This window comes from Bos grunniens, chromosome 10, assembly GCF_055505025.1.
Source record: "Bos grunniens cultivar Pamir isolate PY7600 chromosome 10, Bosgru_T2T1.0, whole genome shotgun sequence".
NCBI classification, from domain to species: domain Eukaryota; kingdom Metazoa; phylum Chordata; class Mammalia; order Artiodactyla; family Bovidae; genus Bos; species Bos grunniens.
The window spans coordinates 14,393,537-14,407,437 of NC_141174.1; the positions used below are offsets into that span (position 1 = coordinate 14,393,537).

At 40.7% G+C, this 13,901-nt stretch overlaps 1 protein-coding gene and 1 pseudogene across 3 annotated transcripts in view; both read left to right on the top strand.

The window, feature by feature from the left end:
* Window positions 1-517: 517 nt before the first annotated feature.
* The window catches only part of SNW1 (SNW domain containing 1), a 35,942-nt gene continuing 22,558 nt past the window's right edge, over window positions 518-13,901 (top strand). For 2 of the 3 annotated variants that reach the window (XM_086319441.1, XM_086319442.1), the window contains exons 1-3: window positions 518-553; window positions 4,616-4,769; window positions 11,184-11,345. In XM_086319441.1, coding sequence (XP_086175567.1) covers window positions 540-553; window positions 4,616-4,769; window positions 11,184-11,345 — 330 coding nt within the window. In that variant the 5' untranslated portion in view covers window positions 518-539. Of the gene's footprint in view, window positions 805-4,615; window positions 4,770-11,183; window positions 11,346-13,901 lie in introns of all 3 variants that reach the window. The other variant, XM_086319443.1, reaches the window with a different exon arrangement.
* On the top strand, window positions 4,119-4,239 carry LOC147363930 (U6 spliceosomal RNA; annotated as a pseudogene).

Here is a 13,901-nt window from a genome sequence, read left to right on the forward strand (position 1 = left end):
CTGAAACTCCAATACTTTGGCCACCTGATGTGAAGAACTGACTCATTTGAAAAGACCCTGATGCTGGAAAAGATTGAAGTTGGGAGGAGAAACGGATAGGGAATGAGACGGTTGGATGGCATCACTGACTCGATGGACCTAAGTTTAAGTAAGCTCTGGGAGTTGGTGATGGACAGGGAAGCTTGGTGTGCTGCAGTCCATGGGGTCGCAAAGAGTCGGACACAACTGAGCGACTGAACTGAACTGAAAATAACGCGACTTAAAAGGCATCTAAACTTCGTTAGTATCTTCCTTAGGGAATGCTCTATCATGTCATAGTGTAAGAGCGATGCGTTTTGGTTTTCCTTAACTGAACCGTGTATCCCAGAACTCTGGTTGAGAATGGAACCGAATTGTAGTCTTGCTCAAGAACTACAAGTCCCAGAAGGCCGTTCGACTGGGGCGCCTGCGCACCGCGCGCTCCTTCCTTTCCACCGCTCTCTGCCCGGGAAAGGCCCGCCCCGCGGTGCTGTCGCTCGCGCTGGAAGAAGCGGAAGAAGATGGCGCTCACCAGGTGGGTTTGTTGATTCGGTTCCTCGATACGGAAGGGTCTGGGAGTACCCACCTTTTTCATTTCTCTGCCCACACTCTGCGGGCCGTCAACCGGCCCGGGCCACAGAGCAACTGTAGGCCGAGGCCACGGCTGGGCTCTCCTGCCGGCCGCCGGAACGGCTAGGCCTCGCCGAAGCTGGCGTCTTTACTCAGCGGCTTCCCGGGTTGTCTTCGCCCCCTCACTAGGGCCGAAAGTCGCGGCGTGGCCAGTAGGTCTCTGGCCTGAGAGACCGGGGAATCGCGCGTGTTTTTCGTTTGAGCGTCTTGGGATGTGGAGGGCTCCGCCTCTGGTCCGCGGCTCGGGTGGGCGCGATGGGTGTGTGTGGAGGGCAGGGGCTTATTTGGGCGGAGTAGAGCGGGCGAGAGACGGCGACTGCCTGGCTGTTTTTTCGCCGAAATCTTTTCTTCTGTTTCTGTCCGAAACCAGGACTCCTGGAAAAAAAAAAAAAAAAGGGCGGGGGAGAGCGGTACTGAAGGAGATTTAAAATCAAAAGCTACAGTAGTGGCCGCTGTCTGCTAGTTCGCGCCGCTGCCCGCACTTTTAACTTTGGGCTTTTTTAGAATTTCTTCCTGTAGATAGAACCGCGTATGATTTTTGCTGTTCCCGGTTGCCTTGGCAACTGCAAGTGATTAAAGTGGTCCCCGCCTTAAAGAAAAGATGCTTAAGGAAGAGATTCCAAGAAGTTACGTAACTCCGAGCTTGCTGCCCCATCTAAGTGGAAAAGTTTCCACGCAAACCAACTGCAATGGAAAAGTTGAGTGCCCAAGAGGTTAAAGAAAGGAATCGCGTTAGGACATCTGCCTCAGCTCCCCTGACACTCTTCATTCTCCTCGTTCGCCTTTGTCTTGGCTGATGACCGTTATGAACCCTAAAAATACTTGGATAAGAGATTTCTTTCGGGTGCCTTGCTCTGTCCTAGGATTTGTGTGTATACAGAAGGAAATCTGACAGTCTTTGGCAGTAGGGAAGATTGGGGTACAAGGCCTACAGATATGAAACGAAGAATAATACAGAATGCTTATTATGTAGTACTAGCCTGAAGTGCAAAAAGAATTAGATGGAATGGGCTGAATGAACTGGAGCGTTTTCTTTAGTAAGCGTTGCAGGCAGCAAACATTGGAGTGAGTGCCCTCCAGGTGGGAGGCAGTGTGACAGACTAGTAGTGTTACGAGGAAAGGCTTTGTGGAAAAGATAGAATTGAAAAGGACACAGAGCAAAAATACCAGAGATCTTGTCAGTATTGGGTGCTTAAAATTGCCATAGCAGAGTGCAGTCATTAAATAGCTTGTCTTGGGGACTTACATAGCTTTCTGATTTTGCGGAGTTCTAGCTGATTTGGTTTCTATACAGAGTCTCAAGTTTCCAGGTGAAGTGTAGTTATCTCTAAGATCTCCCAGAGATTCTTAACAGCAGAGACTAGTAAAAAGGAAGGATAGACTAAGATGTCTCCACAGTGGCTCTGTTGACATTTGGGGCTGGATAATTCATTCTTGTATGGGGCTGCCCTGCCTGTATTAAGATGTTCATGAGTATCTGTAGCTTGTACCCAGTAGATGCCAGTGGCATCCCCACCCCTTCTCCTCCCTCTCCCTCACAAGTTACAACAAAATGTCTCCAGATGTTGTCAGATATCTGCACTGTAGTTATTTTGCCCCCAGTTGAGAAATACTGAGGTAGACTTGTGCTCACTTAAGCAGCCCACCCCTACCATTGGAAAGTACCTCATGGAATTGTCATCCTTTACAGGGAACAGCAATATTAAGACTCTCTGGAAGGCTAGGCTGTGTTCTCATTATAATCCAGGCCAGATTACCTGTTTACTAGATTGTCCAAACTCTGCCTTGACAAGCTGCCTGCCTTTTGATCATTTTAGTAACTAGTTCTTCCAACAAAAGTTAAAAGAGAAATGAAACCTAAGTAAATATTTTGGCTTCTTTGTTTCTGACTTTGTATCCCTCTATGTGTTAGTATACATGGTTTACTGAAAACAGCTATGGTATAAGCCCAGAATGTTTTAACTCCTTTCATCCATTCATTTGCTTAGTAAATTGCATGTGTTGGATCGCATGGATTGAAAGTCTGCTGTGTGCCAGCTAGTGTTGCTATTGAGTCGATCTTCTTACCCTCAGAGTTTACATTCTAGGGAAGACAGACTGTAGGAGTAAACAAATCAATAACACAATTTCAGGTAGTAAGTACTAGGAATAAAATAAAGGTATAGAGAGTGACGCAAAGAGCGGGGTGGAATGTTATTTTGGTCAGGTAACAGCTGTAGGGAGGTATAATTGAGCAGGGACAGGAATACTAAGAAGCAAGCACTAAAGAATTTGACGAAGAGTTTTCTTAATAAGTAAATAGAATACCTATGGCAGTGGGAAAGCAGATGTAAAGATACAGAGATGATTTGTTTAAAGAAAGGCAGTAAGTTTGTCATAAACGAAAAATGATGAGTGCAAAGGGTAGAGTGAATTTATTTCTCTAGCCAACATTTAAGTAGGCCGTATTGTGAGCTAGTTAGGCAATGCCTTAAGAGTTAAGGATTAAAGAAACAGAAAGTGTGATTCCTACCCTCAAGTTGCCCACAGTCTAATGAGAGAAAGAAAGATAAATCGATAAGTGATTGCAGTCCAGTAAGACAGATATTGTAGTAGTGGTGCGCAGAGGGTCTTATGAGAGCATAGGTGAAGGGCAACTAACTTACGCTGGGGGAATTGTGGAACAGCTCCAAGAAATCAAATATTTATGGAACACACACTGAATGGTAGCCAGACTCTGTGCCTCGTTGTTCATGGGTGGTCTCATTTAATACTTAAAACAGCTCTGAGAGGTAGATAATCTTTTGGTCCATCATTACAAATGAGAAAACTGAAGTTCAGAGAGGTAAGCAACTAATCGAAGTTAGTGTGTGGCATGGATAGCTTCTGAACTCAGAGTTCTTACCATCACATTACCTGACCCACCACACTGGATTAGATTCTTCTGACATACGCTATCAAAACACTCTACTTTTTCTGATCACTTGGTATAATTGGTAATTACGGAGTTGTGTGATTTTGATCTCTCTCTACAGAACCCATCCATCTTTCTCAGTTCATCGTCTCCTTTCCTACCTAGCACAGTGCCAGCACCCCAGCAACCAATAAATATTTTTTTAATAAATAAGCTCTGCTGCTTATTCAAATATTCTTACTAGCCAAGAATCACAAAGGGACCCTAACTTTTCCATTGGGTATATTATTTACATACTGGAATCCTTTTGTTGTACTTTGGTATGTCTCTGTAATAACTTGTATCATACTTAAAAGTTAAGAATGGTTAAAACCTCTTAAGTTTTAAATTACATTCAAAACTAAATACCCTTGGGAAAACGCACTTAAATATGCATCTCGTGTTTTCTTTCTTTTTTTATCTACCTCTTTGTTACTTTCAGTGCTAATACTTATTTTTTTGTATTGATGCTAAAATAGTTAAATGTAGGAAGCATAAGGGTAAAAGAGTTAAAAATAAGGAGTATAAGAATAGTAAAGTGCTCGGTTCAGCACCACGTGTACTAAAATTGGAACAATACAGAGAAGATTAGCATGGCCCCTGCACAAGGATGACACGCATGAAGCGAATATGAAATTCGTGAGGCATTCCATTTTTTTTTTTTAAGGGGTATTAAAGACACTAAGAACATTGTATTCTAGAGAGTTGATCCCTCGGTAATTGAGAAAATTTACTTGTTACAAGAAAAGAAATGTGGAGGCATAAAAACTAATGCTTTATTATGTGAAATATCTGTTAATTCTGGGCACTGGTTGCCTGCATCCTGGTCAGATATTTTTACTGTATGTCTCTGAGTACTTATTTCTTTTCCAGGCATAACAAAGCAACAAATATTCAACCCTGCCATAAATCATTGGAAAGTTTGCTCTTTTGCCCAAAGGAAGAAATATAATAGGAAAACAGTGTTTGATAGCCAAATTGCAATGGTAAAATGTAAGAGTTTTTAAAATTCTTACTTTTTGTCTTTGTTTCTAGCTTTTTACCTGCACCTACTCAGCTGTCTCAGGACCAGCTTGAGGCTGAAGAAAAGGCACGATCCCAGAGATCACGACAGACCTCACTGGTCTCCTCCCGAAGAGAGCCTCCCCCATATGGTTACCGGAAAGGCTGGATACCTCGGTTATTAGAGGTAAACGGTTTTGCTGAAATTTATTATAGTACCTTTGTAAAGTAAATGTAAACCCTAAAACTGTTGCATATGAGTTCCAATGTGATAGAGATTCTAGCTGTGAGCTCTCAAGACATGTACTTCCCTCAGAAGATTGAGCTTTTTGTTCTTGCTTATTCTCACTGCTTTGTGATCACTAGAGAAGTATACCAATGTATGTCTCTTATGTCAAACTGTTAACTCATGTACAGAAGAAATTAACAGACCCTTTCTAAATTGGGACTTATAGTGTATGGAAAATAATGGGGAAGTAAGAGAGAAAAATGAAAGAATGGTTTTATTTTCAGGTACCTTTCCTTCCCCCTTCCCTACGTGCACAGTGCCACATCACCCTGAAGAAACAATTCTTCTCCAGGGAAAACTGGCAGCATTTGCTTTTCTGATTTCTTTCCTGTTAGTTGTAGTGGATAGAACACTGACAAGAAGATTCTTTTTATTAGTTTTTTTTTCCTTATAGCTGTGTTCCTTACTATTTGTGTGACCCTGGACAGATCCTAAGCTCTCTTCCTCTGTTTTCTTATCTTCAATGGAGAATGTACAGCTTAGATCAATTTGGGAGAAGGTATAAGAGACAGAATTTGATGGTTAATTCAGAGGCAGTGAGGGAGAAGGAGGAATCTGAAATGATCTTTTTATGTCTCTAGCTTGATCGCAAAGAACAGACATTGTTAGCAGCACTTACTCTCCTCATTACTCAGGATCTTGTACATCAGTTCAATGCATATTCCCTTCCCTAATTCCAGGGGCAGAGTGCCCATGCTTGATCACCTTTTTTTACCTAGGGAGAAATGCAGACACTTGAGGCTTGCCTCCCCAAGGCCTCTTCTTTCTTCTCCATCTTTGTATTTTCATTCTGACTCCTGCAAATTTTCCTCCTCCACTTCCCAAGGGATATACTTGCCCTATTAAAAATCTCTGTGCCTATTCATTTGTACCCAGTTATTATAATTTTATCACTTTGTTTTGTTCTGTCTTTACATGGTTATAATTTTGCTTCACAAATAGGAAGGGTCAAGTCCTAAACTTTTTTTCATATGCCTCCAAGTGGTGATCATGAAATTAATTATTCATTGGATTGAAATATGTTGCTCACAGTTCTGGGTAAGATGAACTTATATCGTATTTATTCCCGTCCATGGTGGGCAAACTAGCAATGAGTTACAAACCTCTTAATTCTACCCAGCATTGGTCACACTGGAGATCTTGGGGATGCCCAAACTCCAGTCCGGGGGGTCCTAGGAGGTCATCACACCTTGACCTGCCTAGGGATTGGTCTTCGAAAGGTTGTCACGCCTCAACCTGTTCGGAGATCCTCTAGTCCCAGGGGTCCCAGGAGGTCGTCACGCCTCGACCTGCCCAGGGACCCAATCCTCGGGAGGCCATCACACCTCAACCTGCCCGGGCATTCGATCTCTAGGAGGCTATTGCACTTCAGCCTGCCTGGGGGTCTGCACCCTGACCTGGGGACGCCTGGCTCTCAGGTTGCAACAGTTCTGGGTAGGATAAACTTCAGAAAGACTCACCCTTAAGGAAATCGAAAGAGGTCTTTTTCTTTTCTCCCTGTCATGACTGTCTTTCAGATGGGAAATAACCAATCCACTTCCCGGCAGACGCCCTTGAAATATATCCTTGATAACTAGAAGCTGTTCGACCCTCTAGCTCTAAGGAGAAGTCGTTTAAAATTCTTCTGTGCCACTGCGTGGCCACAGTATCCACTGGGGGACGAGGAACACTGGCCTGAGGATGGAACTTTAAATTACAGTACCATCCTGCAATTAGAATTATTCTGCAAAAGACAAGGGAAATGGACAGAGATCCCCTATGTCCAAAAGTATGGGATTGTAGTACGCCCTAAAAGTGAGCCCACTAGGCAAATGGTGTTAGGTACAGGCAACCAAGAAAAGGAACCCCCTCGTGAAGGCTCCCGAGTTGCCTGGTGCTCCTTCCTCGTACCCAAACGTGCCCCCATATCCGGGAGCACCTCCTCCACAAAAGCCAGCTCGAGTATGTCCCTTAGTTGAAACTGGAGGAGAATTCGGACCAACCCGGGTCCATAAGCTCTCCTCCCTCTTAGAACTAAGGCAGATCAAACAAGACCTGGGAAGCTATACAGATGACCCAGGCAAATATATAGATACATTCCAACATATTACGTTGGCCTTTGACTTGACGTGGAAAGACATCATGGTCATATTTAGTCAAACTTTATCTGATCCTGAACATACCAGGGTCTTAAAGGAAGCCCGGAGGTATGCAACAGGGCTCCACATGTCCAGTGATAGATACCCAGTAGGGGAAACTGCAGTCCCCTCCTCTGATCCTAATTGGAATTATAATGACCCTGAGCACATCTAGGAAAGAGATCATTTTCTAATCTGTGTGAAGGCAGGACTGAAAGCAGCCCAACAAAAAGTAATTAGCTATGCCCGGGTCTCAGCAATAACTCAGGAGCCCAATGAGAACCCCATTGCCTTTCTGGTGAGGCTAAAAGAAGCACTCCAAAAGTTTACCAACCTGGACTTAGACTCTTACGAGGGACGGGTGATTTTATTTTTTATTTTTTTTAATTTTTTTAAATTTTATTTTATTTTTAAACTTTACATAATTGCATTAGTTTTGGCAAAAAAAAAAAAGAAATATGTTGCTCAGCACCTATGTAAAAGCAACTGTATTCTCAGCCTCTCTCCTTTGTCATTATTCCTGCCTGCCACATTCTTTGTACAGCCTCGAAGAGGAACAACACCCAGCTAAATCATGTCTTCTCCTGACATATTCCCTGGTGGTTTTTTTTGTTTGGTTGGTTTTTGCTCAACTATACTCTGATCTTTATTAATTCTAGTGTCTGAAGGCCAGCCTTCTGACACCTCTGAAAGTATTTTTGTTGTTGCTTTTATTTTCACTGATAATGTAATTTGTAAGAAGCAGAGCAAAATAAATGATTATCAAGGAGGCCATAATGCTCCCTTATCTGGGGCAAAAAGGTAGTACTTGCCGTTATCTAATAGAAGACTGGAGTGTCTCTTTTAAGGGATTATAGATATTCTGCATTTGGCCTCCCGGTAGATTAGAGTGAGGATGGCAGGCTTCATCTACATACAACAGAAATTGCATCTTTACTTGCATTTCAGCATCAGGACATTTAACATTTAGTACTATTAGTTTTTAAAAGCTTGCATGACTATCATAGGGTTCCTATATCCTGGTAGAGCCGACCAATTTATTTGAAAATGAAACCAAAATGGCCAGCTGATGGAAATATTGTGAATGCTTCTTGAGGAGAGTGAATATTCTGTGGAAGAAAGCATTTTGTTCTAGTTTTTAAAGTAAAAGCTGTGATTTTTTGGCAAGCTTAATGACCACATAATGCCACATCTACAGTCCTGAAGTACTTGTTACAGTTGAAGAACTCTAGCAAATCTGAGCATATGTCAGATTGATGGCCTACGTACAGGTAGGACCATTCTGGGAAATGTTTTAACTATTTTCTGCCTAATTTACAAGAAAACATCTTCAGCTCTATTATTTGTTTTAAAAGATGTCAAACCTTTCTTTAGCAAGTAAGCTTTTTTTTTTTTTTTGCAAGTAAGCATGTTGTACCTAGAAAATCATATATCTAGGATCTGATGAGATATTTCTTGAAGGAGGAGGACATATAAAAGTGGCTATTTTCATAAATTTTTTTTTCATCAAATCCCCTCTAAATGATTAATATTAATATATTTTTCCTCTAATTTCTTGCCCTTTCTTGAGCTAAGATACTTCAGTTTAGTAGGAAATGTAAAGGCTTTTGGAGTCAAAAGATACGGGTTCCAGTCCTTATAGCTATCCATGAGACCTTGGAAAAATCACTTTTAATTTTTCTAAACTTATTTTTTCCATATGAAAATATGAAGTGTTGAAGAACTATAAGAATTAAATGATAATATATGTGTGAATTATATTTTCTAAGTTTTAATAAGGTACTAAGCAAATATTGACTATGCCAAAGCCTCTGTGTGGATCACAACAAACTGTGGAAAATTCTGAAAGAAATGGGAATACCAGACCACCTGACTTGCCTCTTGAGAAACCTATATGCAGGTCAGGAAGCAACAATTAGAACTGGACATAGAACAGCAGACTGGTTCCAAATAGGAAAAGGAGTACGTCAAGGCTGTATATTGTCACCCTGCTTTTTTAACTTATATGCAGAGTACATCATGAGAAACGCTGGACTGGAAGAAGCACAAGCTGGAATCAAGATTGTCGGGAGAAATATCAATAACCTCAGATATGCAGATGACACCACCCTTATGGCAGAAAGTGAAGAGGAACTCAAAAGCCTCTTGATGAAAGTGAAAGAAGAGAGTGAAAAAGTTGGCTTAAAGCTCAACATTCAGAAAACTAAGATCATGGCATCCAGTCCCATCACTTCATGGGAAATAGATGGGAAACAGTGGAAACAGTGTCAGACTTTATTTTGGGGGGCTCCAAAATCACTGCAGATGGTGACTGCAGCCATGAAATAAAAAGACGCTTACTTCTTGGAAGGAAAGTTATGACCAACCTAGATAGCATATTAAAAAGCAGAGACATTACTTTGCCAACAAAGGTCCGTCTAGTCAAGGCTATGGTTTTTCCAGTAGTCATGTATGGATGTGAGAGTTGGATTGTGAAGAAAGCTGAGCACCGAAGAACTGATGCTTTTGAACTGTGGTGTTGGAAAAGACTCTTGAGAGTCCCTTGGACTGCAAGGAGATCCAACCAGTCCATTCTAAAGGAGATCAGTCCTGGGTGTTCATTGGAAGAACTGATGCTGAAGCTGAAACACCAATGCTTTGACTACCTCATTTGAAGAGTTGACTCATTGGAAAAGACTCTGATGCTGGGAGGGATTGGGGGCAGGAGGAGAAGGGGATGACAGAGGATGAGATGGCTGGATGGCATCACTGACTCAATGGACATGAGTTTGAGTGAACTCCGGGAGTTTGTGATGGACAGGGAGGCCTGGTGTGCTGTGATTCATGGGGTCGCAAAGAGTAGGACACAACTGAGCGACTGAACTGAACTGAAGCAAATATTATTAATTTAATAAAACTTTAAATTGAATGTCCATATGTTAACTTGAATGATAGATCTTTTTTGTAATTTTAAATTTGACAGACTTAGCTTATCTCCTTTAAAAGTCTTAATTCTGTCTTCTAAATAATTATATATAATCATCATTAGAAATGTACACTCATTTCTGGATGCTTCCTATTTGCTTCTCATGAAGCAGTGAATAATAGTATCATGTTCTTAAAATCTGAAGAAGAAGTATAATTCTTTACTTTTTCTTTTTTTTGGCTGTGCTGCACAGCTTGCAGGATCTTAGTTCCCTGACCAGGGACTGAATCCAGGCCATGATGGTGAAAGCCTGGAATCCTAACCACTAGGCCACCAGGGAACTCCCCAGTTCTTTACATTTCTGCTCTAACCGTAGCTTGACCTGTCTTTCACTAAGAAAATTATGTATGCTAAAATGAAAAATACTTACACTAAACATTTTGCTTAATTTGTTCCTGCCATGTACTTAAAATCCAGATCCCTGCCATGATCTAGCAGCTGTTTCATGATCTGATGTTTGTTGTCTTCCCATACAGACTTAATCACTTATGTGTCTGCACCTCTGCCCTTAGTAAGCTACAGCCCCACTGGACCTCGTTTTCTAGAACATGCTGAGCTCAGTCTTGAAGCAGGGCCTTCACACTTGCTGTTTAATCTGCCTAGAAAATGCTGCCCTCAGATCTTCCCATGACTGATTTCTCATCATTCAGGCTTTACCTCATACTACCTCTTCACAAAGGTTATCCCAACCACACTATCAAAAACAACCTGTCTTCCCAGCCCCTTTATTGCTTTCAAGGCATTTATCACAAGCAAAAATTATGCCTTTTATATCTTTGCCCACTAAAATGTACACTCCATAAGATCAGTGACCCCTGCTTTGTTTACTGCCATTTCTCTGCCGCTGCTGCTGCTAAGTCGCTTCAGTTGTGTCCGACTCTGTGCGACCCCATAGACAGCAGCCCACCAGGCTCCCCCGTCCCTGGGATTCTCCAGGCAAGAACACTGGAGTGGGTTGCCATTTCCTTCTCCAATGCATGAAAGTGAAAAGTGAAAGTGAAGTCGCTCGGTCGTGTCCGACTCTGAGCGACCCCATGGACTGCAGCCAGGCTCCTCCGTCCATGGGATTTTCCAGGCAAAAATACTGGAGTGGGGTGCCATTGCCTTCTCCAGCCATTTCTCTAGCATCTAGCATAAGGGCTCAATAGTTACCTGCTGAAAGAGTGACTATATCTTAAATCTCAAATTACTATTATTGAACATTCTTTTTATTTCTCTTTATTTATATAGGATTTTGGAGATGGAGGGGCTTTTCCAGAGATCCACGTGGCCCAGTATCCCCTGGATATGGGACGAAAGAAAAAAATGTCAAATGCATTGGCCATTCAGGTGGATGCTGAAGGAAAAATTAAGTATGATGCAATTGCTCGACAAGGACAGTCAAAAGACAAGGTAACCCTCTCATTGATTTTTTTCCCCCATTGATAAATATTTCGTGAGAAGTTTTTTTTTTTTTTTTAATTGTGTGAAAATGAAAATGATAACTCTTTGGCCATTTAGTTTATGTTAAAAGTAACAATGAAGTATACTTAGGCTAACTGAAGATGACTTCGTAACAGTATGAACAATATGATATGGCTTCATAACAGCAATGCCTTTTTCCTTAGAAATTCCTCAAATTGATGATAAGTTTATATATATTAATACTTTGGGATTCCATGTATTTGTTTTACATTTAAAAAACAATTCTTGTTTCCCTTCCAGTTTTATTGAGATATAATTGACATATAGCATCATATATAAAAAACAGTTCTTTTATAGTACTAGCTTTTTTAAGTGCTAGTAAATTTTTAAAAATCTACAATTCTGGCAGTCCTAAAAAAACCAAAATTTAGTTTTGTCTATAATCTTTTCTATTTCTCTTCCAAAATATGTACATAGTTAATTATTTTAATGGTTCGTTTGAATAGAATAAATCACATAAACTTCTTTCCCCCTTGATTAAGTACAAAACTGGCACTTGCTCATTTTAGGATGGCCCTGCTTACAAAGTAATCCAAAGACCAAAAATAAAATTTATTTAAAATAATCTCATCATAGAGCAGCCACACCCAGAGCCAAGGAACTGTTTTTAAGACCTAGTCTTTTTCTTATAAATAAATACTCCAAATAGAGATAAAATATCTCTTTAGAATTGAATGTATTAGGGACAGTACCTGAGAACCTTCAATACCTATCCTTTGCTTCTTCTCTCTCTCCCAAACATTCTCATTTTACTCTCTAAGGCAGCACTAATGATACATCATTGTTTGCTCCTCCATTATGAATGCTAGTTTAGGGGGAGAACAATTATGCAGTCATGCAAATTTATATCTCAGATTTCAGCTGGGCTCCCTTGATGTTCCTCCAAGCTTAATTCGTACTCTTCTCTATCCTCTCTCAGTTTAACAGGTGACTCGCCATCTATTTGCAGATAAGACCGTTGGAAGAAAATTGTTGGCTTTCTTTATCTTGCACTTGCCTTTTTGTCTTGACTGTTCCTTTTGTCACTATAACAAATCTCCTATCTAAACCTAGTCTTGCCAAGTGTATTCTTGTGTATCCTAGATCTCATCTCTTCCCCTTTCTTTTGTAACTTCACCTTTACATGTATTCCCACTTTATATATATACACATACAAACATATGTATCTTTTTTTTAAATAAATGACATTTTAATTCTCATAACTCCCATAGACTTGATTTTTTTTTTTTTTTTTTTTTACTTTTACTGTTTTAAAGATTTTTATTAGTACATAGAGGTCTACTTCATTAAGAAAAATCTACATAGATTTTCATGGTGGCCTTGTGCCCTAATTGTTTTTAAACATTGAAAATGTCCAGTTTTTTACTTTTGCAAGCAGTGCTTTAGTCAAGATCCATATATAACATCCTTTTCCACATCAGTGTTTTGTGTAACGGCTTCCCTGGTGGCTCGGGGGTATAGAATCCACCTGTCAGTGCAGGAGATGCAGGTTCCATCCCTGTGTTGGGAAGATCCCCTGAAGAAGGAAATGCCAACCCACTCTACTATTCTTGCCTGGACAGAGGATCCTGGTGGGCTACAACCCACGGGGTCACAAGAGAGTCAGATACGAATAAGCAACAGCAACAGATTTGTATAAAATAAATTCTTAGTAGTATATGTATTGGGTCAGAGGATATTCACATTTCACGTGTGACATATAATGCCAGTATGTTCTCTAAAAAGCCTTTGCCTAACATTCATTCTATTCTGTTGTATTTCCCTCAGGCTCTCCATCTGTTAGTGACCATGATTTATCTTATTTCTTTAACATTTTTCAGGTATTTCCTTCTCTGCTACTTAGTTCAGACCCTTATCTTTTCTTGCGTAATTTACTGCAGCAAAATCTGAACCCCTCTGCTTGGCATTTGTCTTACCTGCATGAAAAAAACGGTAGTTCATGTTTTTCTGTTTCTCTCTCTGTCCCCGCCACAAACACAGCATAAGCGCGCACACTTAAAATCTTTCCATAATCTTTAGGATGAGAACCAACCAAGCACCTAATGACACACTTGACCTCTTGCTTACCTTTCTAGCCTAGCATCAATTTTCACCAGAATATTGAAATCCAAAAAATGAAAGTCCAGTTTTAGCCATTCTGTTTATCTTCAGTACAAAATTATCGACATTACAGGTTGTTGTTACAGAAGAAGAAACTTTCAGGCATTCCTTGTAATATGTCTGCTATAAGGAACTTCTTGCAGTTCCCCTGTTATGACACATTTTTACCTTGGGAACTTCCCCTGTGTGCCCTCTCATGCTAGGGAAAGTCCTTTCCGTGTTCTTTTTTACGACTAAATTCTCTTACTTTCAACTCACTCGTCTCTATTCCAGCGTAATCTCCTTGGCTGGATTGGGTGTCCTTTCTCCCTGTTCCCTGTGGTTAGTAGCAGTCATCACCTTTTGTTGTAATTATCTTTTCACTAATAACAGTCTATGACGTTT